The 27778-nt window shown below is 38.3% G+C and overlaps 1 protein-coding gene across 1 annotated transcript in view; it reads right to left on the bottom strand.

The window, feature by feature from the left end:
* Nucleotides 1-27778, bottom strand: part of slc12a5a (solute carrier family 12 member 5a) — a gene marked incomplete at its 3' end in the record, with an annotated part of 156989 nt that overhangs the window by 13106 nt on the left and 116105 nt on the right. Inside the window, exons 5-19 of the mRNA XM_079840053.1 lie at nt 26475-26621; nt 18115-18169; nt 17549-17679; nt 15640-15887; nt 14896-15107; nt 11722-11889; nt 11399-11497; nt 7546-7603; nt 6318-6492; nt 6128-6246; nt 4405-4503; nt 4199-4318; nt 3463-3567; nt 860-1028; nt 560-755 (exon numbers count right to left, since the gene is read on the bottom strand). Of these exons, the coding sequence (XP_079696179.1) occupies nt 560-755; nt 860-1028; nt 3463-3567; nt 4199-4318; nt 4405-4503; nt 6128-6246; nt 6318-6492; nt 7546-7603; nt 11399-11497; nt 11722-11889; nt 14896-15107; nt 15640-15887; nt 17549-17679; nt 18115-18169; nt 26475-26621 (2101 nt within the window). The remainder of the gene's footprint in view (nt 1-559; nt 756-859; nt 1029-3462; nt 3568-4198; nt 4319-4404; nt 4504-6127; nt 6247-6317; nt 6493-7545; nt 7604-11398; nt 11498-11721; nt 11890-14895; nt 15108-15639; nt 15888-17548; nt 17680-18114; nt 18170-26474; nt 26622-27778) is intronic.

Below are 27778 nucleotides of genomic sequence, written 5' to 3' on the forward strand. Positions count from 1 at the left end.
GGAGTTGTTTTGCAGATACAAAGTGTACCAGTTATTAACTGCACCCCAGAAAAGTCATAAGCTCTGTGTATATGTTTGTTTACTGTTAGTTGTATGAGTGTTTTTGTGTAATTTGCTGTGTATGTTAATGGTAATGCAACGGAGAGAGATAGTTTGTGAATGAAACGTTAATGCGCACTTCTTATGCTTTGTTTGTTCAGCTCTTACGATGATTTTTTGGAGTGAAAAAGGACATAATAAACTTGATAAACCATCAGTAAAGTTTAGCCATCATTCGGACGGGATATACGCTACATTCTGTGTCCAAAAACATCTTGGGATAAGGTTTTCACACTGACCGCTGTCATTGTAAGATATAGCAACTCCGTTTGTTTGTCCGAGTTAGCAACAGTAACTAAGTGGGGCGGGGCTTACCGATAGGTCAATTGAGCAATCCAACAGATCTCATTTGTGATTCTTCCTTTGTAATAGGAAGAAATGGTGTTTAATTGGGCACTTTTAACATTTAAATATTATTATTATTATTTAATTTACAGGAAATGGTGCTTCTGTCCCTCACCAATGAAGTTTCTCCAGCACTGATGATCCTCGGCCTGTTTCCAGTTGCGTGGCCAGCTGGCCAGGACGGTGTTGTGTTGAAGACCGCCCAATCCTCCAGCCTGGATCAAGTGTGATGTGGCGTCCCTCTTGTTTGAGGAGATAACAACCTGGCAGAAACCCTTCACCTTCTCCGTCTCCATCAGCTTCTTTAGAGACTGTGAGATGGCAAATAGAACATTATTCCTGATTCGAACATGCCTATGGTGTCTAGAAATGCTGTCTGGCCGCCTCACTAAATGTGTGTTTCCATGTATGTCACCTGTTCGGCCTGCTGCCCCCGAGGAAGGTTGTCCAGGTAGGTTCCCTCCAGCGCTGTGCCCACGATGGTTAGACCCTTCCCGGCCTTCAGCTGACTGGTCAGAGACAGCAGACGCGGCTGCTCCACATTCAGCTCAGAGTCCACACTGACCAGGACTAATATCTGAGGTCTGTGGAGAACGAAAACAGGAGAGAATTTACAACATGTTTCTCAGACTCCATTAAGAATAAATGAAAAAGTTCTTGAATGGTGGGCAAAACTTTAAAAAGATCAATTGTGTGCAATAACACCAATAAATTAAAATAACAACTGTACTTAAAATTTAGCATAATGTATACAACCCCAAATCAGAAAAAGTTGGGACAGGAAAACGCAAATAAAAAAAAAAAGAAGTGATTTGTAAATTTACTTTGACTTGTATTTCATTGCAGACAATATGAACAAAAAATATTTCATGTTTTGTCTGGTCAACTTCATGTCATTTGTAAATATGCATCCTTTCCTGTCATTCAGACCTGCAACACATTTCAAAAAAAGTTGGGACAGTAAAGCATTTACCACTTTGTAATGTTGCCATTCCTTTTCACAACACTTAAAAGACGTTTAGGGACTGAAGACACCAAGTGATGAAGTGTTTCAGGTGTAATTTTGTCCCATTCTTCCTGCAAACAAGTCTTAAGGTGGGCAACAGTACGGGGTCTTCATTGTAGCATTTTGCGCTTCAAAATGCGCCACACATTCTCTATTGGAGACAGGTCGGGACTGCAGGAAGGCCAGTCAAGTACCCGTACCTTCTTCCTCCGCAGCCAGGACTTTGTAATGTGTGCAGAATGTGGTTTTGCATTGTCTTGTTGAAATATGCATGGACGTCCCTGGAAAAGATGTCTTCTTGAAGGCAGCATATTATGCTCCAAAATCTCTGTACTTTTCAGCATTAATGGTGCCTTCACAGAAGTGCAAGTTACCTTTGCCAAGGGCACTGACACAACCCCATACCATGACAGACCCTGGCTTTTGGACTTGTTGCTGGTAACAGTCTGGATGATCCTTTTCTTCTTTGGTCCGGAGCACACCGTCCATTCCTCCCAAAAAATACCTCAAATACTGATTCATCTGACCACAGTACACGTTTCCACTGTGTGATGGTCCATCCCAGATGCCTCCGAGCCCAGAGAAGTCGACGGCGCTTCTGGACACTGTTAACATAGGGCTTCCTTTTGGCACAGTACAGTTTTAACTGGCATTTGTGGATGTAACTACGTATTGTGGTACTTGACAAAGGTTTGCCAAAGTAGTCCTGAGCCCAAGTGTTGATATCGCTTATAGATGAATGACGATTCTTGATGCAGTGCCGCCTGAGGGATCGGAGATCACGGTTGTTCAGCTTAGGCTTGCGCCCTTGTCCTTTACACACTGAAATTCCTCCAGATTCCTTGAATCTTTTAATTATGTTATGCACTCTTGAATGTGAAATATCCAAATCTCTTCCTATCTTTCTTTGAGGAACATTGTTTTTAAACATTTCAATAATTTTCTCACGTATTTGTTGGCAAACTGGCGATCCTCGGCCCATCTTTGCTCCTAAAGGATTAGACCTTTCTTGGATGCTGCTTTTGTACCAAATCATAATTACAATCACCTGTTGACATCACCTGTTTCAAATCACATCATGATTTAACCATTTTACCTCATTACTAGCCCTAAATGGCTCCTGTCCCAACTTTTTAAAAAAATGTGTTGCAGGTCTGAATGACAGGAAAGGATGCATATTTACAAATGACATGAAGTTGACCAGACAAAACATGAAATATTTTGTCTTCATATTGTCTGCAATGAAATACAAGAAATCACTTCTTTTTTTATTTATTTGCGTTTTCCATACTGTCCCAACTTTTTCTGATTTGGGGTTGTATAACTATAAATCTATTAATCTAAATATATATACAGTGAGGAAAATAAGTATTTGAACACCCTGCTATTTTGCAAGTTCTCCCACTTGGAAATCATGGAGGGGTCTGAAATTGTCATCGTACAGTATATATATATATAGATTAATAGAATGTTAATCTAAACCAAATGTTACATGTTTAAAAGATGGAAAAGGGGATGAGAACGCAACATTTAGGTGAGATGTGAATGTTGAGGTGTGCGGGCAGATGAACAACCAACAAACAAAAATAATGTTGTTTAAATTATTTATTATTACAGGAAGTGTAGAAAATTAACACAAACCAATAATAAAGACACACAAGAATATAATGCAATGATAACAAGAGTCGCCCAAATCAATTAAATAATCAAAACAAAAACCCCATAATTATTAACCCAACCCTTTAAGCTAACTGACAAAGAAAAATGTAGAAACAAAACTGAGATCTTCAGCGTATTAACTACCTAAAGAAACTACGCTGACTATATATATATTACATACAGTATACACAGTATATATACGCACACGCACTATTTAAATATATTAATCAAAATATTGAAAAATATTATATAAACATATTAATATATAAATAAAAATATATGCCTAAATATATATGTACATATACAAAAAAACTACACTATTAATATAAATATAAAAATATTTATGCACTCACCTCCAGTTCTTGGTGTGTGGTGGTCCCTCTTCCAACCTCATGAGGGCGAAGCGGGCCGCACTGAGGGACAGACCTCTTATTCCATCACCCCATTCCTTTTCCGCCCTGTAAGCGAGCACACACACACACACACACACGTTTGGAATGGCATACTAACATATTACTCTTGCTATATCTGCAGTATATTGTACACATTAATACTGGGTGTAGCCTGCTAATTTCCGGGTTGCATGTAATACCTTTATGACCTTGTGCATTTGGCTCCCTGCAACTGGGTACTGCATGCATCCCACAATGCAATCCACTCAATGTAACCTTGCATTTTGATTCATTTTTTGACTGCAAAAAGTTCATCAAATTTGTATAACTGTCACCACGATATGCGTACTACTATTTAAAATGTATATTGTTCTGTGTTAAAGTATACAGTGCAGTATGCAGTGTTTTCCTTTGCGAGCACAGCCTCAGACTCCATAATCCCGCAGCCAATTTGCCCCTCCTCTTTAATTTCCGGCGACAGACCCGGGTCACTGTTCGGCTTGACTCTAGAAGTGTTTCCAAAGGAAAGGCACCAAACTAATCAAATCCTGGAGCAGATTTCAGCTGTTCTTGGCCGGGCGGATTATGAGGGATCTAAAAATCCTGACGGGCCAAACCCCTAAAACTCAACTCTAATCCATCTTCTTGGTTTTCCGCCCCGCCGGCTTCCCCTGACTCCGGGTCACCATCCACTTACCCTCGGAACTCGATATACTTGTAGATACAGCCGGCGATCCCCATGGCAATGATGGCGTAAAACCAAGAACAGATGAACATGAGCGAGAGACAAAGACTCATGCCGAGGAAGGAGAGAGTCCTGCCGGAGAAGAGGAAGGCAAATGTTAGTGTGCAAACACAAGTGAAGCCACAGTAAACGGCAAGACGTGCCGGTCTGAAGCTCACCAGTGGTAGAACTTGAATCTCGGTCTCCAGTTGGGCGTTCTGAGTAGAGTTTGAACAGCACAGGCCAGATTCACAAACATGTAGCACATGAGGAAAAACCTGCAGCAGCACGAGAAAAACAGCCATGATCAAACAGATGAAGCACAGTGGGCTCAAAAAGTGTTTGGACACTTATTTACTAAACAGGGCAAATTAGCGTGAGAGCGCAATCCCATAAAAGAGCCGATGGGAGTGGACAGTTCTGCACGTGATCACAGACGCAGCCGGATCATTCCCACAATGACCAATGCAATCTACCAGTTAGCGTGTGGTTTAAGACATGTTTTTTGGGCTGTAAATAATGACCCTTCTCTTTCAGCTGACTGGTCAGAGACACATTCAGCTCAGTGTCCACACTGACCAGGACTAATAACTGAGGTCTGTGGAGAACGAAAACAGGAGAGAATTTACAACATGTTTCTCAGACTCCATTAAGAATAGCGTCTGGTTTAAGACGTGTTTTTTTGGGGCTGTAAATAATGTCACAAACACCAGTAAATTGACGAGCGCAAACCTTAGAAAATCACCTTGCATGATTCAGTTATATACTCTCCTCCCATACATTTTGCATCTGTAAGGGAAACTCCTACAAATGCATATGCAATATGTTCATCTGCAAAAATAACCCTGTTAATAACCCTTTTCAGCGCTAATGTTTCACTGCGTGTGAAATCCTGACAGTAGTTTTTTAACGCCAAAAGAGGGTTTGCTCTGGCGCTTATCCACATCTGGCCCTTAAGCCACACTTGTCTTTACGTGACTGTTTTAAACAACAGAATATTGAAGTAAATATATATTTTTTAAAAGTCCAAACAGGCTTTTCAAGCAAAAAAGGTACAAAAAGAAGTTTAGAATAGCAAAATAAAACATATGTAGTGCTGAAACAAGAACAGTTGTTTGTGTTTAATGGATCATATTGATTCAATTTTCTCAAAAACCAAACATTTGTTCTCATAAACTATTAAAAATCATCTTTGTTAATGTCAATTGAATAAAGTTGAAATATTGTATTCTTATACTACTATTATAGTATCTATTAAAATTTTGAATGACCTTTTATATTTTTAGTTTTCATTTTAATTTTAGTTTGTTTCAGTAATTTTAGTGCCTCTGTCACTTTTATTTATTATTATTTTTTAATGTTATTTAGCTTCAATTTGTTTTTATTCCAGTTGTAGTCATTTTACTTATTTGCCGAAGCAACATTTAAAATTTCCTTTTAATTCAGGTTTTCATCGAATATGTATATCTTATTTTATTTCAGTTTTGTTTCAATTGATACAAACTCATTTTGGTCACACTTTATTTGAATGTTTCCCCGTCACAGTGTAATTATACATTTAAGTACTGAGTAATATGAATTAACTACATGTACTTACTATCGAGTATTTGGTTTAGGGTTAGTTCATGTAATTATGCCTAATTTATTGTTATTACTATAGTAAATACACATAACATGTTTAACAAGGACACATTAAAATAAAGTGTTACCCAAATATTAATAGTCTTAGTTTAATTAGTCTTAGTTAACAATAACAGAACTGGTGGATGCCATTTGTTTTTAAATGTTATTATCTAATGCATTGATATTCAACATTTTTATATGTGGCTCAAGTGTGCAAACACTCTCTGTGTCCGCTGTATGTTTTAGTGCATGTGTGTTTGTGTGCGTGCCGCCTCTTACATGGAGAGGATCGGAGCGACGTTATCCAGAGAAGCGATGAGAATTCCACTCTCACAGATACAAGCGGTCAGGAGCAATGCCCAGGTGGGCTCCCCGTTTGCTTTCCCATGGCCAAACACCTGCAACACACACAACACACGCATGAGCAGCTAAACACAGTGTGAATCTGACTTGAGGTGTGTCTCCTCACCCTGAGGAACGGCACTATGCCGTCCCGCGCTATGGCCTGTAGGAGACGAGGAGCGCCGGTCAAGCTCTGAAGCCCTGCACCGCAGGTGGAGAAGAAAGAGCCGATGACGATGACCCAGGGCGACGGCCACGCCAGTGTCCCGATCACCAGATTACCCCTGACCGCCTCACCGAACCTGAAATAAATCATCAAGGACGCATTAAAGTGATCAAAAAAGACATTTGTAATGCTACAAAAGATTTATATTTCAAATAAATGCTGAATGTTCTATTCATCAAAGAATCCTTTAAAAAATGTATCACCGTTTCCACAACGATAGTATCAGAAATATTTCTATTAGGATGATTTCTGAAGGATCATGTGACACTGAAGACTGGAGTAATGATGCTGAAAATTCAGCTTTGCTCACAGGCAGTGTTGGGGGTAACGCATTACAAGTAACTTGAGTTACGTAATAATATTACTTTTTCCAAGTAACTAGTAAAGTAACGCATTACTTTTCAAATTTACAACAAAATATCTGAGTTACTTTTTCACATTAATTTGACTGACAGCTCTCCTGCCCCGCATGTTGAGAAAAATAAGTGCAGAGGCGTTGTGTGTGAACATGATGGTTATTGTAGTTCTAGACTAAATGTGAGCATTTATTTATCTCACTTGCACAATAAAGATTCTGTACTCCTCAAAATGAATAAAATCCGTCAAATGCAAAATCAGAGAATGCAAACCTCCAATAATTAAATGTTAAATAAAACAACTATTTTTATGCATAATCTACCTTTATATTTAATTTACCAATTTACCTTGCTGCTGACCTTTGATGATGAAAATTACTAGATTTTTTGTTTTTATTGGTAAAACTTTTTTCTCCTGCATCCTATTCTACCATTATCCAGAATGGCAGCAGAGATGCGTCCTCTACTGTTCATGCGGGAATTTGCATTTTTACCTCAGCCTGGGGCTTATTATTTCAATTTCGGTATGAAGAGGTCTTTACCGTTGCACAAAAATATAACTTTTTTTGTTATAAACAAAAACAAGCCCAGCCCAGGTGAGAAAAAGTAACGCAAAAGTAACTAAGTAACTCAATTAGTGACTTTTTAAGGGAGTAACGCAATATTGTAATACATTACTTTTCAAAGTAACTTTCCCCAACACTGCTCACAGGAATACCTTACATTAAATCACATGCCATATTTATAAGTTAGACCGAGAGTGAAGAACATACTTATCCCTCAGCACGGTTCCCTCGATGCAGGCACCGAACAGCAGCACGCTGGACATGTCTGAATACTTCGGTTAAAGATCATTTGGTGAATCTTTTGGTCCATTCTATTCAGTGGCGTGCACAGACCTCCGCAGGGGCAGGGTCAATTGCGTTCCAGGGGGTGGTGTTGGTAAGAATCGCATTTCGGGAGCACTGCTGTGCGATCGAAAAGGGCACTTTCACTTTCAAAGGGGCAGGGGCTCAAGCTGATTCTATTTGTGTGCTTGTGCAATATACAGTACAGTATCAGTGCATTTCTATTTATGGGTCAATGACATGACATGTATTTTTTGTGTCCGAATTCATTATTTTTCTAAAACAAAGGTATAAATAAATACATGTCACATATCAAATTGATCTACGATATTTCCTTTATAAGATACTCTTTTAAGTTTTTTGAAATTCAATTTACTTTTTTTCAAAGACCTAAAATGTCAAGTGGTGCGACCTGCAAATTTACATTTAAAAGTATCAATTACCACTGCAATTACAAAATGAAGTAAGAAATATACACTCACCTTAAGGATTATTAGGAACACCTGTTCAATTTCTCATTAATGCAATTATCTAATCAACCAATCACATGGCAGATGCTTCAATGCATTTAGGGGTGTGGTCCTGGTCAAGACAATCTCCTGAACTCCAAACTGAATGTCAGAATGGGAAAGAAAGGTGATTTCAACCAATTTTGATCGTGGCATGGTTGTTGGTGCCAGACGGGCCGGTCTGAGTATTTCACAATCTGCTCAGTGACTGGGATTTTCACGCACAACCATTTCTAGGGTTTACAAAGAATGGTGTGAAAAGGGAAAAACATCCAGTATGCGGCAGTCCTGTGGGCGAAAATGCCTTGTTGATGCTAGAGGTCAGAGGAGAATGGGCCGACTGATTCAAGCTGATAGAAGAGCAACTTTGACTGAAATAACCACTCGTTACAACCGAGATATGCAGCAAAGCATTTGTGAAGCCACAACACCCACAACCTTGAGGCGGATGGGCTACAACAGCAGAAGACCCCACCGGGTACCACTCATCTCCACTACAAATAGGAAAAAGAGGCTACAATTTGCACGAGCTCACCAAAATTGGACAGTTGAAGACTGGAAAAATGTTGCCTGGTCTGATGAGTCTCGATTTCTGTTGAGACATTCAGATGGTAGAGTCAGAATTTGGCGTAAACAGAATGAGAACATGGATCCATCATTCCTTGTTACCACTGTGCAGGCTGGTGGTGGTGATGTAATGGTGTGGGGGATGTTTTCTTGGCACACTTTAGGCCTCTTAGTGCCGATTGGGCATCGTTTAAATGCCACGGCCTACCTGAGCATTGTTTCTGACCATGTCCATCCCTTTATGACCACCATGTACCCATCCTCTGATGGCTACTTCCAGCAGGATAATGCACCATGTCACAAAGCTTGAATCATTTCAAATTGGTTTCTTGAACATGACAATGAGTTCACTGAACTAAAATGGCCCCCACAGTCACCAGATCTCAACCCAATAGAGCATCTTTGGGATGTGGTGGAACGGGAGCTTCGTGCCCTGGATGTGCATTCCACAAATCTCCATCAACTGCAAGATGCTATCCTATCAATATGGGCCAACATTTCTAAAGAATGCTTTCAGCACCTTGTTGAATCAATGCCACGTAGAATTAAGGCAGTTCTGAAGGCGAAAGGGGGTCAAACACAGTATTAGTATGGTGTTCCTAATAATCCTTTAGGTGAGTGTATATGTAAACCATTAAATAATGTATACAAAAAAATGAATCAATAAATAAAAAAACATAAAAACTCCTTATGGAAAATTGTGTTCTGAACACAGAGAGTTGTGTTTAGAAAAGTGTCCGTTTATATGAATTGGACTAAAATGGCAATACATAGAAAAGAGAAAGGGAATTCACCATGTGATAAGCATTTTACAATGGTTCATGGGTCAAAGACGAAATAGGGGTTTTCAAGCATCAAAAAAATAAATGTGTAATACAGCTTTAAATTTAGTTTTTTCCTGTACATTAGAATGTGTCCTGTTTAATTTTTATATTTTCTTAGCAAAAAATAATGACTATCACACATTTTTTACCATGATTTACAGAAGACACCCACTAAAATGTCATTCAGTGTAACAATATTTATGTATCAGAAAATCTTATTAGGCATATTTAAAACAGGAATCATTTGATGGTATATTAAAATACTCTATTTAAGTATCAAAGTCCAGCCCAGATACTAATTAATTGTAATTTTTAAATCTTTATACTTTGCCACTATCCTTCAAACCACTAGGTTTACCTATTTGCCAGCAAGAAGTTTTTGTAAGGAAGTGAAAATCATTTAAAATATAATACAATTTTGTATGATCACATTATTTTATATATTTTAATGATTACAGGTTAGAATAAGTATATTGTTTAATTTTTTACATAAATATATCTGTTACACTGAATGAAAAAAGCATTACCCTGAATGACGAAACTTCTACTTCAGCTTATATTGCAGGCCATAAGCTGGCCATCTATATCAAAAAGTGAGCTTGACCAGTAAAGTTAATCACAATTATTCACAACATCTACTTATTTTTTAAAAATTCTAACAATATAAATGTTTTTTTGGCATTTCACTGAATGACGTGCGGTTTTGTAACTTAGGATACCACACCATGAAAAGGTGGAATTATCAAATATTTAAGAGCAATGAATTCACTTTTCTGCTGCTCCACATAGTCTTCAAGGGGCCTTTTGATGATGTCACAGACTGTCGAATGACTATCTGTTTTTTATATGATTTCAGAATGGCTTCTTGATCCTGTTACACTGAATGATCTCTTACAAACTGGATTTTCGGGACAAAAGTCCCCTGGTTATTTAAATACTTAAAAAAATAATTAAGACATAGGCCTTTTAATATAACACAGCCAACACATATTTGAAAATGCCAAGAAAACAAATATATTTTTTTACTTGTTATTTCATACATTTATTTAAAGATGTAATGGCAAAATCAAAGTCCGGACCATTATGCTGAATGACAATTTTACACTTTGGAACATTATTTCCCCTAAATGTTGACATTTTATTTTGACAAAAGTTATTTGAAATAGTAAAGTAGACAGTTTACTTGCATTTAACATGTTTTTTATGTATATAAAATGACTTTTGTAAACATAATTTGATGCGGACACCAAAATTGTGACGTCTCGTCTTTGACCCTCATATGTAGATTGTATATGTATATTATTTTAAATTAATATATGGTCGCACCACCTGACATTTTCTGGGTGGTAAAATCAGAAATCATGTTTAATAATGAATTAATGCTGTCTTAAAAGCTGTAAAACCAATATGAATCAACACCATACATTTTTTGGACATACAAATGCATTTTAAAACTCTTTTGCTTAAAATTAATATTTTTTTAAATTATTTTTCTTATTTGTCATTGACCCTTATGTGATATGTGTGTGTGCATTTATGTTAGTGTGTGCATGGTATGTTGTAAATGTGATTGGAAGGGCACTTTTCGGCATTAATAAAGGCATCTCTTATCTCTCTTAAGATTTTTTTTTTTGGACAAATATGGACTCCATCAGTTTATAAAACACTTTTAGTAACTCCACATTGTGAATGACCAGTGCACAGGAATCTTTTCTCTTCTTTTCAGGAGACCCTTTGCAAACTGATTTGACTGAATCACTGAAAAAAGTTATTTGATATTCGATCACTATTATCATAAACTGTTCTGCAGGAGGATGCTATCTCAGACTGTGTCCACCAGGTGGAGCGCCGTGTGTGTGTTCATGTACGAGAGGATACAGATGATGGAGGTGGTGGTGATGGCCAGGATGGTGCCGATGGGAATGGACTTCTGGGCGTCCTGCAAATCACCTGATCGGTTTGATCCAGCCATGATACCTGTTCAAAACAAGACGGATCATACATGGGAGCAATGTTTTGCTTACTATATACAGTAATTCCCTATACTTCCATTTGTGTATTTTCATAGTTTTGATTATTTGACTTGTATTCCAAAATGTGGCAAATCCAAACTTTGACTTTTTCAGACATTCTTTTAAATCCTATTCTACAGGGTCATAATCATAAATGATGGATGAGATCAGGCTGTAGAGGAGACTAACCTGTGACGGAGGGGAAGTAGATGCCCACCAGCATGGTAAAGAAGGAGGTGATGTCGGCAAGCACGTAGCGGTTCGTGTTGGTCGGGACGGAATCGGGCTCCATCACAGACGTAATTCCCAACTTCTCAATGAACTGACCCTTATCCATATAATTCCCAAAGAGGTTCTCTGGATGAAAAAAGGAGGACGCAAAACAAAGAGAGAGAATATGAGACAGTTTCATCATTAGTATCAGCAATAGTAATAGTAATGGTTAGCATACACAGTAAATTAAGTTTGTAGTTGATAGTTGATATGTAGTAATATCCCTTACTTGCTCCAGTTTGCAGGAAAAAAACTCATAGATAATAGTAACTATCATCTGAAGGTACACATGTGTTCAAAGGTTTGGGGTCGGTAAAGAGTTTTTAATGATTTGAAGGAAGTCTCTTCTGCTCATCAAGGTTGCATTTGATCAAAAATACAATAAAAACAGTAATAATGAAAAATATTATTACAATTTAAAATAACTGTTTTCTATGTGAATATATATGTAAAATGTAATGTATTCCTGTGATCAAAGCTGAATTTTCATCACCATTACTCCAGTCTTCAGTGTCACATGATCCTTCAGAAATCATCCTAATATGAAGATTTGCTGCTTCATATTTTGGTGTAAATTGTGATGCATTTTGTTTCAGAATTCTTTGATGAATAGAAAGTAATAATAATAAATATATATATACACCGATCAGGCATAACATTATGAAAAAATGTCCTAATACTGTGTTGGTCCCTCTTTTGCTGCCAAACCAGCCTTGACCCGTCGAGGCATGGACTCCACTAGACCCCTGAAGGTGTGCTGTGGTATCTGGCACCAAGATGTTAGCAGCAGATCCTTTAAGTCCTGTAAGTTGTGAGGTGGGGCCTCCATGGATCAGATTTGTTCGTTCAGCACATTCCACAAATGCTCGATTGGATTGAGATCTGGGGAATTTGGAGGCCAAGTCAACACCTCAAACTTGTATTCCTCAAACCATTCCTGAACCATTTGTGCTTTGTGTCCGGCGCATTATCTGCTGAAAGAGCCACAGCCACCAGGGAATACCGTTTCCATGAAAGTGTGCACATGGTCTCAACAATGCTTAGGTATCAGGGGTCAGCATAAGCACCCTGACTGGTCTGCGGCTATGCATTCCCATACGCAACAAACTGATGCACTGTGTATTCTGACACCTTTCTATCAGAACCAACATTAACTTCTTGAGCAATTTGAGCTCCAGTAGCTCATCTGTTTGATCGCACCACACGGGCCAGCCTTCGCTCCCCACGTGAATCAATGAGCCTTGGCCGCCCACTAACAGGTGCCGTAATGAAGAGATAATCAGTGTTATTCACTTCACCTGTCATAATGTTATGCCTGATCGGTGTATATACTGTATATACAGTGAGAAAAATAAGTATTTGAACACCCTTCTATTTTGCAAGTTCTCCCACATAGAAATCATGGAGGGGTCTGAAATTGTCATCATAGGTGCATGTCCACTGTGAGAGACATAATCTAAAAAAAAAATCAAAAAATCACAATGTATGATTTTTAACTATTTATTTGTATGATACAGCTGCAAATAAGTATTTGAACACCTGTCTATCAGCTAGAATTCTGACCCTCAAAGACCTGTTAGTCTGCCTTTAAAATGTCCACCTCCACTCCATTTATTATCCTAAATTAGATGCACCTGTTTGAGGTCGTTAGCTGCATAAAGACACCTGTCCACCCCATACAATCAGTAAGAATCCAACTACTAACATGGCCAAGACCAAAGAGCTGTCCAAAGACACTAGAGACAAAATTGTATACCTCCACAAGGCTGGAAAGGGCTACGGGGAAATTGCCAGGCAGCTTGGTGAAAAAAGGTCCACTGTTGGAGCAATCATTAGAAAATGGAAGAAGCTAAACATGACTGTCAATCTCCCTCGGACTGGGGCTCCATGCAAGATTTCACCTCGTGGGGTCTCAATGATCCTAAGAAAGGTGAGAAATCAGCCCAGAACTACACTGGAGGAGCTGGTCAATCACCTGAAAAGAGCTGGGACCACCGTTTCCAAGGTTACTGTTGGTAATACACTAAGACGTCATGGTTTGAAATCATGCATGGCACGGAAGGTTCCCCTGTTTCAACCAGCACATGTCCAGACCCGTCCTAAGTTTGCCAATGACCATCTGGATGATCCAGAGGAGTCATGGGAGAAAGTCAAGTGGTCAGATGAGACCAAAATAGAACGTTTTGGTCATAATTCCACGAAACGTGTTTGGATGAAGAACAATGATGAGTACCATCCCAAGAATACCATCCCTACTGTGAAGCATGGGGGTGGTAGCATCATGCTTTGGGGGTGTTTTTCTGCACATGGGACAGGGCGACTGCACTGTATTAAGGAGAGGATGACCGGGGCCATGTATTGCGAGATTTTGGGGAACAGCCTCCTTCCCTCAGTTAGAGCATTGAAGATGGGTCGAGGCTGGGTCTTCCAACATGACAATGACCCGAAGCACACAGCCAGGATAACCAAGGAGTGGCTCTGTAAGAAGCATATCATGGTTCTGGCGTGGCCTAGCCAGTCTCCAGACCTAAACCCAATAGAGAATCTTTGGAGGGAGCTCAAACTCAGAGTTTCTCAGCGACAGGACAGAAACCTGACTGATATAGAGAAGATCTGATTTCTAAGTGGGAGAACTTGCAAAATAGCAGGGTGTTCAAATACTTATTTTCCTCACTGTATATGTGGCACAAAAACTTGCCGCACCACTTTCCAAAACATCTGCTTTTGATGATGCACGTGGAAATTTGGCTGATCCTTGACCTGAGTTGATTCTGTGCTAATTTGATGTAATATTTGATGTTTTTTTTATATATTGTAGATTTACGTAGCATATTGAATATATTTTGAGACAAAGGTCTTTTAAATGAATTATTTTATTTATTAAAATAAACAGAAAATAGTACAAACTTTGCTAAAGTGGTTGTTTTGAACAAGTATAACTTACACATTATTAAAAAAAATATTTTAGCCAAAGTATTTGTATCAGTACTGAGTGCCTTTCTTTGTGCACAGTTATGACACGGTTATGACACGGTTATGACACATATGACTCAGTGTGTTGTGATGATGTAATTTTGTGGCTGTATTTACCGCGTAAGGTGCCGCTCATGACACCTGGGATGCCCTGTATCTCCGTGATGTTGTTATTGGCGAAATAGGTGTCGCAGGTTGCGTTCAGGAGCTCGGAGTCGCAGAAGAGCCGCCAGAGTTTGGTGGTGACTGTTACGTTTTCTCTCTCGATGACCTTCGCACACACATCGAAACCTTTCCAAACCAGAGTCCGGTTCCCCAGCACACACACTCTGTGGAAAGTTTCAAATTTTTTTATAAAAAAATTCAAATAAAAATAAAACTTTTTTTCAAAGAAAGGCACATCACATGTGACATTTTTAAGTAGAAATACTAAAATAGTATTTTCTTATAAAATGTACTCCAATAATCTTTATTTACAAGTTAAAATCTTTTTTGACAGTGTACCAGGGTTATATAAAACTATTAAAACTTTTATTTTCATTGAAATAAAGCTGGAAAACCCCACTAAAATATAAATATTAGTTGAAAAACTTAAACTAAATGAAATTTTAAACGTTGCCGTGGCAATAAAACAGTTGAAGCACTAAAATTAATAACCGGAAATAAATAAAGTAAACCAAAATAAAAAAAAAAATACAAATAAAATATCTAAAATTAACATGAAAACTAAAAGCGCTAATTCAAAATATGAATAAAACTATATTAAAACTTAAATAAGAAGTAACATTACACTGCTATGTACAGTATGTTTCTGGCATAAGTTTGGCCCTGATATGATTGTAATATTCATGAGGCACATACGGGAAGACCGGAGGCTCGAAGGCGGTCTTGATCACTCCGGCGTAGACGGCGAGGATCGAACAGATGACACAGGCGAGGAAGACGAGCGCCAGCTTGTTCACGTACTTCACTCCTACAAACACCACGAGGGCCATGAAGCTCAGCACTAGCGTGCCGTAAACACGCATGTTGTTCAGCATGGCGGCCTCGGCCTCGGCTCCCTCCAGACCCTCCATCTTAAAAATGGCCCCTTGTGGTACAATGTAAATCTGAGATAGGAGGAGGAAAAAATTATGCAAAGAGAAGAGAAATGCATAAAAGCTCATCAAAAAAAGAAGAAAAAGAAGAAAATACTTGGGACTGTTATTCAATAATCTATGATAAAACAGCTTTCCTCACTTTATGGACTTAATCTCACATGTTTATGGATGCCGCTGACCTGCTGCTGTTTACGCTTGCTAAACTGCCTCTCTCAGAGTAAATTACCCATAAAAAGGGTCTTTTTTATCATTTTCTAAATGATAATCAAGTGTTTCACTAGGGACTTGAGCCTAAAGTACCAAAAAATGAAATGTCATGTATTTTTTAGCTAATAACTTCTGAACCATGCCATACGCCTTATGCCATTATGCATAATTTCATGTATTGTTTTTCCTCCAGTTTTCCTAGCAAAACTGGTTCAGATCATCTTCATTTCAGTCAACGTAGCAATAACCAACTGGACAATCTATCTTTCGAAATCGCAGATGAAGACTTAATAGGTTATTGTCTTATTTTGTGAGACTAATGCTTATAACAGAAACTGAACAGTCAAATATAATACAGAAACAAGATTAGGGAAGGTTAAAGGTCAGAAAAAGAGTGTACAAATGCTTTAAACAACCCCTATCAAGCAAACAGGTTAAACAAGATACAACTAAAAACAGTCAAAGAATAGCAAACGGGCAAAGAGGGACAAAAGAAGGAGAGATGAGTGCGATTCACGATGACGGTAAAACAGACTAGCGTGAGTTCAGTTCTACAAGCGCTAATTGAACTAGTCAAGCATGGAATTAATACTGCAAATGGCTCGCCATTAGTTCTTATTAGAGGCCTGACCTAAATTATATTCAAAGCCGTAAACGTTTGAGTGCATATGCTCCGTTTCACGCCTCTAAGCACAATATATTGCATTGTTCATTAAACTCTTTCATACTCTTCCCCTCATAAGAAAGGATAAAAATGATTAATTATTGAGAATCTTACGAAATCTGTCAAAATTATGCCCGGGTTATAAATCACCCCCCAAAAAAGAAAGCTTTATATTTAATTACCTTTTGCTTACAATTGTCCTCAATTGTCATGACATAATATCATAATGCAAAAAAACCAACAAAAAAACCCTGAATTCATCCTAAAAACAGGCTTTATGCTAAACTTCATAAAACATTTTTCCATGTCATTTTCAGTGTGTCCGAACCCCGGCGCTACGTCATATTCTCGCGCATGCGTCGTGGAGGCACACACAAGTTGGATAAAGGTGTTATTTTGATTTTTTTTTGCGCACAAAAACTATTGTCGTTGCATCGTAAAATTATTGTAGAGCCACTGTGGTGAGATGGACTTTGTAACAACGTTTTAAGTGCCTTTTATGGGTCTTGGGAGTGTAAATGTACTGAATGCCAATGGAGGCCTATCTGAAGCCTTTCTCAGCCATCAGCTTTCAACTAAAATATCTTCATTTGTGTTCCGAATATGAACGGAGGTCTTACGGGTGTCGAACGACATGAGGGTGAGTAATTAATGACAGAATTTTCATTTTTGGGTGAACTAACCCTTTAACGCTAAATCACTGAAGTAACCCTTTAAGACTGTTTTGAAAAATGTGCCAAAGCGATTGAGAAAAACTGTAAGACACAGACTCATAAAACACACAGATTGTCGATCTCACCAGCAGGATCTCGATGCAGCCCAGGATGTACATGGCTCCAGCGTAGGTGGTGCCCAAGTAGAAGCAGATGCCTACAGCTCCACCAAACTCAGGGCCCAGAGAGCGAGAGATCATGTAGTAGGAGCCTCCAGCTGTTAAAAACAGATGCATGATCACAAACAAAAACCCTCTCAGGAAACGATATTATCGGATATTAACAAAGCATTCTGGTGTTGACAGCTCTGAAAAATAGCTCAATACAACCGACAATTAGAACTTCCTGTTTCTTGGAAAATATTAAGCATGCTTATAAAGAGGCTTTTAGCACTATGGGGATAATAGCAGCCTATCGCTGATGAACAGCGGACGGGGAACCAAACCTGGCAATTTCTCCTCACCTCTGCTCTCCTCCAATCAGGAGGTGGTCATTAAGACAGGCCACGCTCATCGAATTATGAATACATAAATATAGCTTTGAGGATATTGCTGTCTGGTCATTGCTTAGAGTTGTTGTTGCTACGGTGACCGCTTCCTGTTTCCAAGGCGACCCACATGCACATGTTAAGCTTTAGCAGGGGCTCGCTTACCTGGCACTACGCCGTTCGTGGCGATGGCACTCATGGAGATGGCAGTGAGCATCGTCTAGAATAAAACACACAGAAAAACGTGGCTGATTAGTTGACATTGAAACACATTGAAAGGAATAATAATGCCAGAATGCTACATCAGTATAACAACAACATCAAACTACCAACAAAGATATGATTCTGATCCTACAAAATGATGCAATCAAGTCATGATTTCTGAAATGATTCAATGAGATCTGATTATTATTTATTTTCAATCATTACATTTTGAGATGGTGTAAAAAATGACAAGAAAATACTTGAGTTATTGAGATTTAGAGCTGTCCTCAACTAGCCTGGTTAAAACCAGACCATTCTCAGCAGTAACTGAGCAAATCTAAATTTGCCGGAAGTAGTCTAGGTTTTCCCAGGCTAGTCCTCAACGGTAAAAACATACAAGCATTCTGATTCATGAGCAAATGATTCCTATGAACTGGTTCTGTTATGTGAATCATTCAAAAAGATTCACAGAAGTAAAGAGTTTGAATCAGTTTGATGAATCCTTCACTGAATGGTTAATCAATATCTCTGAACTGTAGGTTATTATTATGGAATATGACAATATGATAGATAGAACGGCAGACAGAATAAGATGATAGATAGATAGATAGATAGATAGATAGATAGATAGATAGATAGATAGATAGATAGATAGATAGATAGATAGATAGATAGATAGATAGATAGATAGATAGATAGATAGATAGATAGTTAGATAGATAGATAGATAGATAGATAGATAGATAGATAGATAGATAGATAGATAGATAGATAGATAGATAGATAGATAGATAGATAGATAGATAGATAGATAGATAGATAGATAGATAGATAGATAGATAGATAGATAGATAGATAGATAGATAGATAGATAGATAGATAGATAGATAGATTATGGATGGATGGATGGATGGATGGATGGATGGATGGATGGATGGATGGATGGATGGATGGATGATAAATAAATGGATGGATAGACAGACAGACAGATAGAGAGAGATTGATAGAGAGATTAAATTAGATAGATAGATAGATGATGAAGGTGTTTAGCATTGATCTATAGTTGAGTCAGATCACCTTCATCAAAGTAATTTAGTAGAACTGAGAGTACCAGAATAAATCTGATCTGGTTTGAAACCTCTTCTGTCTCCTTAAAGGACGAGACGTCTCCTCTTAGCGCTGCACTGCGAGAGTTAAACGTCCAGGACATTAAAGCCGTCTTTGAATCAGCACTGAACTGTCTGCAAAAATGCAAATGTGTCTATTTTGGAAGAAAAGGGTACGAGCTGATGCTGTCAGACGGAGAGGAAAACAGCGGGACACTGATGCTTCTTTAGAGAGTGACAGAACATACAGACAGAAACAAACGAGTGTTTGAATCAATAGAGAGAGAGAGAGAGAGAGAGAGAGAGAGAGAGAGAGAGAGAGAGAGAGAGAGAGAGAGAGAGAGAGAGAGAGAGAGAGAGAGATATTACTTCTATTGCTAGATGGAAGAATCGTTTTCAGATGGACCTGCTTTTTTGTGTTCATCGTTATTTGCCTGAAAACAGCATTGAACCATTTTAAAATCACTATAGCGCACACAGTGTCTTGTGGCTGAATGTTTTATTGAAAATGTGCGAACATATGTCAGTGTCAGAGATGGTGACAGACACAGATGCACATGCACACACACACACACACCTGAGAAAAAGACTCCAGTAAGCTCAACACACATCTCCTCTATAGTTTCTGAAGAGATCTCAAGCGTGATCAGATTAGACAAAACACCAAAGTCTGCAACTGAAATGAGAGATCTGAACTCAAATGATTCACATTCATTTATTGCTCTATACTCTTACTGCCAATAATGCTCTCATTTTGCATTTCTTCAAATGAATTTTAGACAAAGTTGATACTTGAATGAAACATAGATGCAAACTCCATGAGCTACGAAAGAACGTCGAGTAAAACATATCTCGTTGTAGCTGCAGTACATTAGGCTTTAATCAGTGTATAATCAGCAGTTTTCTCTCTCAGACGGGCTTGATAAGACACTAATTGACACTAAGCGTTTTTTCTTAAGTGAGACTCATGTGAGATCCATTTCCACCCACACAAACACAAGTCCAATGCAATTCAGAAACACTCACAGGATCATCACACAACTCCATATGCTAATCACATGCTGGCTGCAGCCTCTGATTGGACGATGCAGGGCACCGGCTGTTTGAACCAGTTTTCCCAGCCAATCACACCATCTGCCTTCAGCGGAGTGAGCCAATAATACTGAGACAGATACTATGACAACCAACCCAAAGAAACAATAGTGAATAAATAATGCCCCCCCTCTTGAAATGTGACATATTATTACAATCCAAAACAACTGTTTTCTATTGTAGTATATTTTAATATGTAATCCGTTCCTGTGACCAAAGCTGAATTTTCAGCATCATTACTCCACTCTTCAGTGTCACATGATCCTTCAGAAATTATCCTAATATGCTGATTGGTTCAAAAGAACAGCATTCGAAATAGAAATCTTTTGTAACATGATAACATATTTACCGTCACTTAATGCATTCATTTAATGCATCCTTGCTGAATAAAAGTATTATTTTACTCCCACAAAAAAGAGAAAGAAGGTCTTACCGACCACAAATGCTGGGGTACATAAGCTCAAATTATTTATTTGTCAGCAAATATCTTAATTCATGGTATGTGTCTCCTCACTGTTACTCAGCAACAGAGAGCCAGTGATATTTGGTCCCCTGGAGAGGATAAATTTACATAATCAAATGACACATCAGAAACTGAATTTAATACAGCGCAGGAAACAGAACCTCGCAAGCAACATGCAAGCTCATAATGCTGTATTTATAATCAAAATTTCTCTAGCTTTGCCTGCCATCTTGGAGCTGAGCAATGCATTCTGGGATTGACCATTCTGTGAATGACATACACAGATCAGGCATAACATTATGACCACCTTCCTAATACTGTGTTGGTCCCTCTTTTGTTGCCAAAACAGCCTTGACCCGTCGAGGCATGGACTCCACTAGACCCCTGAAGGTGTGCTGTGGTATCTGCCACCAAGATGTTAGCAGCAGATCCTTTAAGTCCTGTAAGTTGTGAGGTGGGGCCTCCATGGATCTGACTTGTTTATTCAGCACATCCCACAGATGCTCGATTGGATTGAGATCTGGGGAATTTGGAGGCCAAGTCAACACCTCAAACTTGTATTCCTCAAACCATTCCTGAACCATTTTTGCTTTGTGTCCGGCGCATTATCTGCTGAAAGAGCCACAGCCATCTGGGAATACAGTTTCCATGAAAGGGTGTACATGGTCTCAACAATGCTTAGGTAGGTGGTACGTGTCAAAGTAACATCCACATGGATGGCAGGACCCAAGGTTTCCCACAGAATATTGCCCAAAGCATCACTGCCTCCGCCGGCTTGCCTTCTTCCCATAGTGCACCTGGTGCCATGTGTTCCCCAGGTAAGCGGAGACACACACGCACCCGGCCATCCACGTGATGTAAAAAAAAACGTGATTCATCAGACCAGGCCAACTTCTTCCATTGCTCCGTGGTCCAGTTCTGACGCTCACGTGCCACTGTTGACGCTTTCGGCGGTGGACAGGGGTCAGCATGGGCACCCTGACTGGTCTGTGGCTGTGCCGCCCCATACACAACAAACTGAGATGCTCTGTGTATTCTGACACCTTTCTATCAGAACCAGCATTAACTTCTTGAGCAATTTGAGCTACAGTAGCTCGTCTGTTTGACCACATGGGCCAGCCTTCACTCCCCATGTGCATCAATGAGCCTTGGCCGCCCATGAGCACTTTTGATAGAGACTGACCACTGCAGACCGGGAACACCCCACAAGAGCTGCAGTTTTGGAGATGCTCTGCAATCTCACTCAAATCCTTACGCTTGCCCATTTTCCCTGCTTCTAACACATCAACTTTGAGGACAAAATGTTCACTTGCTGCCTAATATATCCCACCCACTAATGAGCACTTTTGATAGAGACTGACCACTGCAGACCGGGAACACCCCACAAGAGCTGCAGTTTTGGAGATGCTCTGCAATCTCACTCAAATCCTTACGCTTGCCCATTTTCCCTGCTTCTAACACATCAACTTTGAGGACAAAATGTTCACTTGCTGCCTAATATATCCCACCCACTAACAGGTGATGAAGAGATGATCAGTGTTATTCACTTCATAATGTTATGCCTGATCGGCGTACGTCATCCTGCCTTAGAATTCAGCCAATTCTTGTTGTCTCTGTTTTAAGTATTTGATTACATCTAGATCACTGAATACACAACACGCACACAAGTGACAATTCATATTCATGTATTAATATATTCCCATGAATAATCAGATTATTCAACAGAATCTTTCCCAGCTGTCACAACCCATAAATAACCGGAGCGCTGTCTGTCATCCGCCTGTCAATGTTTCTGTGCCTGCCGACTATTTGAAAGTGGATCGATGCTGTTGTTTGTGTCCTTTAATGATTCATTACTGCATTTCTAATGTCTTCAGTCTGTCTTAGAGAGGCGAGCGTCTCCATCTCTGTGATGTATGAAAGAATCAGCGTTCTCTCCTCCTCTCCATCTGTTGCCATGAGAGACCGAACGCGATGAAAAGCAAGCGATGGGCGTCTGGCAATGAGCTGGTAATTTCAGATGACATCGATAGCGTCTCGCTACTTCTAAATATGATGCATATATACACACCAGCGGCGGGTGCTGAGGTGAAGCTCGCACCTGGACCGCTGTCGATTCTGCTGATAAATCATACATGCACATTTTTCAAAGACGTTTCCTTGGATGGGCTGGAAGTCATTGAGATGCAGCAGTTGAAGACGTCATCTGTAGCTTCATCAAGAAACAACACTCGCAATGTTATGCACACCTGCAGAACGGCTCTCACAGGCCATTTTAACCTCGTTTTGAAGGATTCTGGAAAGCCTTCATTATCTTTGAGTGTCTCTGATGGCTGTGGCTTTTCACATAATGTGCTTAGATTTTAAATAAGAAAGCATTAGATTTGTATGTGTTAAATTAATGTTACTGTCAATTTACCTCCCTGCTGCCTTTTATGATTTTCAGCAAATTGTGTCCCAATGTACCCCAAAATAAAAACGTTATTACCGTTAACTAAAACTATTAAAAAAAAATTGTTAATTGAAATTAAAATTAAAAATATTATATGAAAACTGTGACCTGAAATAAGTTGCATTATTTAAATTACTAACTGAAATAAAAGTAAAACTGAAATAATAATAATAAAAAAATATATATATTTTTTATTTAGATAAACAAAAACTAATAAAACTAATACAATTACTAAAACTTAAACTAAAAACTGGAAATATAAAAATAAAAGCAAATTCAAAATATGAATAAATGTAGTAACTAATTAATATATTAATTATGTTTTGCATAACAAAAATGAAGCCTAATTTAAAGACAATTAAGCCCTTTTCACCTAAAATATTAATTACTGTAATGAAAGAAAATTGCGAAAATAGCGATTGCATTATTTAATTTGTTATTTAAATTATTTAAATAGTGATTATAGCATTTAAGTTGTAATATATGTATATCATGCTAGCATCACATTTATTTTCTTTAATTTTATGATTGTCTAATTAGAGTCCTGAGAATAATAGGAATTACAACACTCAAAAGTAAACATCTGGATGCATTATGCAATGAAAACTAGGAGCAAATGTGCATAATTGTCATGTAAATAATGCGATGCAAACAAATGACAAATTACAACATACTTGAGGCTGTCAAATCCTTCAAAACAAGGCTTAAAACATCACTAGAGCAACTAGACAGACACCAGATAAAAAAGATGGCCTAAAAACTGTCAGCTTATTAGACATAAGCAGGAAACACTGTTCATGTCAGCACACATAAAGTGTGTACTCGGATGGAACAGCAGACCTAAAAAACCAGCAGCTTTTCTGTGTTTAGCAATCACCTGTTGCTGGACGGCATCGGGGCGAGGAGCTTTTAGCTTCAGTGTTTTTGTCTGAAAGCATCTGGATGCTTTATAAATGGATGCTTTGTGTTGCTGGAATCTCTGTTTGCTGGATTAAACTACAACACTCCAAAGGGACAGAAGAGCTTTTCTACAAACGGCGGGAGAGCTTTTCCTGATGGATGAAAACTTGTAGGGATGAAAACAAGTGCTGCTTGCCATTTTCTTAAAATAGCATGTGCAACATGGTGCATTACAACCATAAATGCAGACAAAACAGTAGCACACCTCAACACCTTGCATGTCTAATATAACAAATGGTGTCCAGTTATCATCTCTGAAATAAAAATGCATTTTTTTTCTCCAATTTTCAGTCTGATCAAAAGACAACCTTAAGGTCATTGACCGCTGTCACATCTGAGCATATATGGGTGCTTTTAATGCGGCGGTTCACACTTCGAGAGTAGTATTAGCATGCATTTCCAAACACAACATGTGTGTGTGAGAGAGAGAGAGAGAGAGAGAGAGAGAGAGAGAGAGAGAGAGAGAGAGAGAGAGAGAGATGAAGGAATAGACAAGAATGACTCCTGAGCTCATGATAAAAATAGCACTTCCACGGGCGCTGGAGAATCTAGGTTGCACATGCAAACATACAAATCACATAATACTGAGCATGTACACTGAAGTGCATTGCATGGCCGGTGACGCGTGCATATGTGCAGGCGAAGGCATGTGCACTGATGAAAGGGATGCATGTTAATCAGCGAGTCTTTAAGAATGTGATGGCATGCAAATTAAGAACTATTGAAAATGAACATCAGATGTGTGCACGAAGCAGGATGATATCTTAGTAGATGTCTACATTAATCTGAATACATTTGAAAACGCGTTTCACATTTCAAAACTGAAACAGCAGAAAATGCTAAGATCACCTTACGCCAAATGCGTTAAACGTAATAAAAGCTCACCATATTCTTCTGGCACTATCATTAGCAAAATATGCAAACATTCAATGATGTAACGACTGAGACAAATCAGACACATAAACACCTGTTACATTTAACAAATATGCTTTAAATGCTTTACGCTTAGTAACAGAACTTCCCCCAAAAGAGCAGAATAGGTCTTTACCAGGGCTACCATCAGATAAGACTTTGTTTATGGCTTGAAAGAATTTGAAATGTATGTACGCATATATCTGTCTTGTAAAGTGGGCACCAGCAGGCCTCAACCACAGCCTTTTATGTCTTCACTCTGCACCCAGGAGAGAGGACTCTTCCAAAAGAGTCAGACTGAAATTTCCTCACTCCAACTCGGAAGGAAATTGCAACTTTGTCGTCACCGCTCTGAGAAACCATCAGCGCTCTTCCTGCCTCTCCTGGTTGCTGTGCATGTGTGAGACAGGAAACCCGATCGGAGCACACATAGGCAGGCCTAAAACTCAAGCCATGTGCAACTTCCTCGACCTCGACGGCGTCGAAATAACTGTAAGTGCATCATATCTTCTTCAGCCAACGCAGAAGAAATCGATTGCAACTTCAACATCATCGGACCGAACTATCAAGACTTTCTCCTGTGATTGTACATCGGACGCTCTTCAACAGCTCAGGCTAAATGCAAGTAATGTACGATATACAAATCACTGTGTAGTTAGTAAAAGCTACAAACAAAGGAGCTTGTAGCCACTGATGGTTCGACCAGGTGTTTTCATTCCTCTGTCCTGACCCGGTTCTTCAACCACTTTAACTTTGCATCTTACCTATGTTTTTTTAGTTTTGTGTGTATGCGGTCCTGTTTAGTTTAGACGTGTTTGTGATTTAGTTAATAAAGTTGGTGCACAATATATGTTTGGTTCTGACTCCCTGCCTGCAAACAAATTTTCACTTAAATAATCGATCTTGTTATGCACTCTAAACGCTGTAAATACAAAGGAAGATTTATTTTTCTGTGGCCATGAAAAATATCCTTTTCTTAGAATGAATTAATAATACAGGATGAACTGATTGATTGATTGATTGATTGTAATGTTAATGTAGCTACATCAAGTTAATCTCATTAACTGATTCAAATATTCATAATTAATCATAATGAATAATTATAATGAGTTATGAATAATTATTAATATTTCCCCTCTGAGCTAATTCGCTACAATTATCTACTTTAAAAAAGTTTATTTTATTAATTTTTCTCAGATAATTGCTTAATGCCATTTAACATTTACATCAACTTTGTATTTAAATGCATACAAAATAAGCAAAAGCAATATTATCCAGGAAAAACGTACAAGTAAAAACAAGTAAACAGTCAGTAATAGCATGATGTGTGACTCACCGTGGAGCAGCACATGAGGACGATGATGAAGGCTTCAATGACCCCGCCGATGCCCACCATCCAGGTCATCCTGAGAAACAGAATCACGCCCAGGATGTTCTGCAGGCAGGGCAGGTAGACGCCCATGAGCGTGCCCATCCGCGGAGCCTGTAAACACACAAACACACACACTATAACAGCAGCCTATTAGGCCAACAACATCAAGATCTGATTATCTGATCAGTTTCATGCTTTCATTTTGTTGTTAAGCAACCATTACACATGTTCTAATCTCTCAATTGTAAAAACAATAATGCAGGTGTTGATGGTTGTGATAAAGAGAGAGAGAGAAAGAAAGAAAGATAATGAATCCATGAGAAATATCATGGAATGTTGTAGCAACTCATGATGTAAAAACTGCACACAATGTAATACATATTTCATTATTATTATTATACAGTGAGGAAAATAAGTATTTGAACACCCTGCTATTTTGCAAGTTCTCCCACTTAGAAATCATGGAGGGGTCTGAAATTGTTGGGAAAAACTGAAAGGTGCATGTCCTCTGTGAGAAACATAATCTAAAAAAAAAAAAATCCAGAAATCACAATGTATGATTTTTTTACTATTTATTTGTATGATACAGCTGCAAATAAGTATTTGAACAAATAACAAATAAATACAATTTTATTTGTCACATATTACAAACAAATAGTTAAAAAATCATACATTGTGATTTCTGGATTTTTTTTTATAGATTATGTCTCTCACAGTGGACATGCACCTACGATGACAATTTCAGACCCCTCCATGATTTTTAAGTGGGAGAACTTGCAAAATAGCAGGGTGTTCAAATACTTATTTTCCTCACTGTAATAGAACCTGTTGCATTTCGCAGGTAGTTTAAGACTGGATTTAGATTTTTAAAAATGTACTGTAAGGTAATACTTATATTTTTGTTTTAAAATCTATTACAATTATGAAAAATGACATGTTTTGGTGAGTTTATAATGTAATACATTTCTCACAATGTAAACATTGTTATTACATTATGAGCTCAAGATTTTATTACATTTGATTACATTATGAACATTTTATTATAATAATGATGTACTTATAAGTACTTATTACAGTATGTGCAGTTATTACATTATGAGTTGCTACAAATGTTAAAATTGATTTACAAGCCAGATTTGTAGTAATGCAAAATAATAAAAACTTCAGTGACAGAAATTTAAACAGTTTATGGCTATAAATGGCTTTTTAAGTGCAATCTCGATACTTTTTTTTTTTTTCAAATCGACATCCTGTAATAACAAATTATG

Source organism: Gobio gobio, assembly GCF_949357685.1.
Source record: "Gobio gobio genome assembly, chromosome: 17".
Lineage (NCBI taxonomy): Eukaryota > Metazoa > Chordata > Actinopteri > Cypriniformes > Gobionidae > Gobio > Gobio gobio.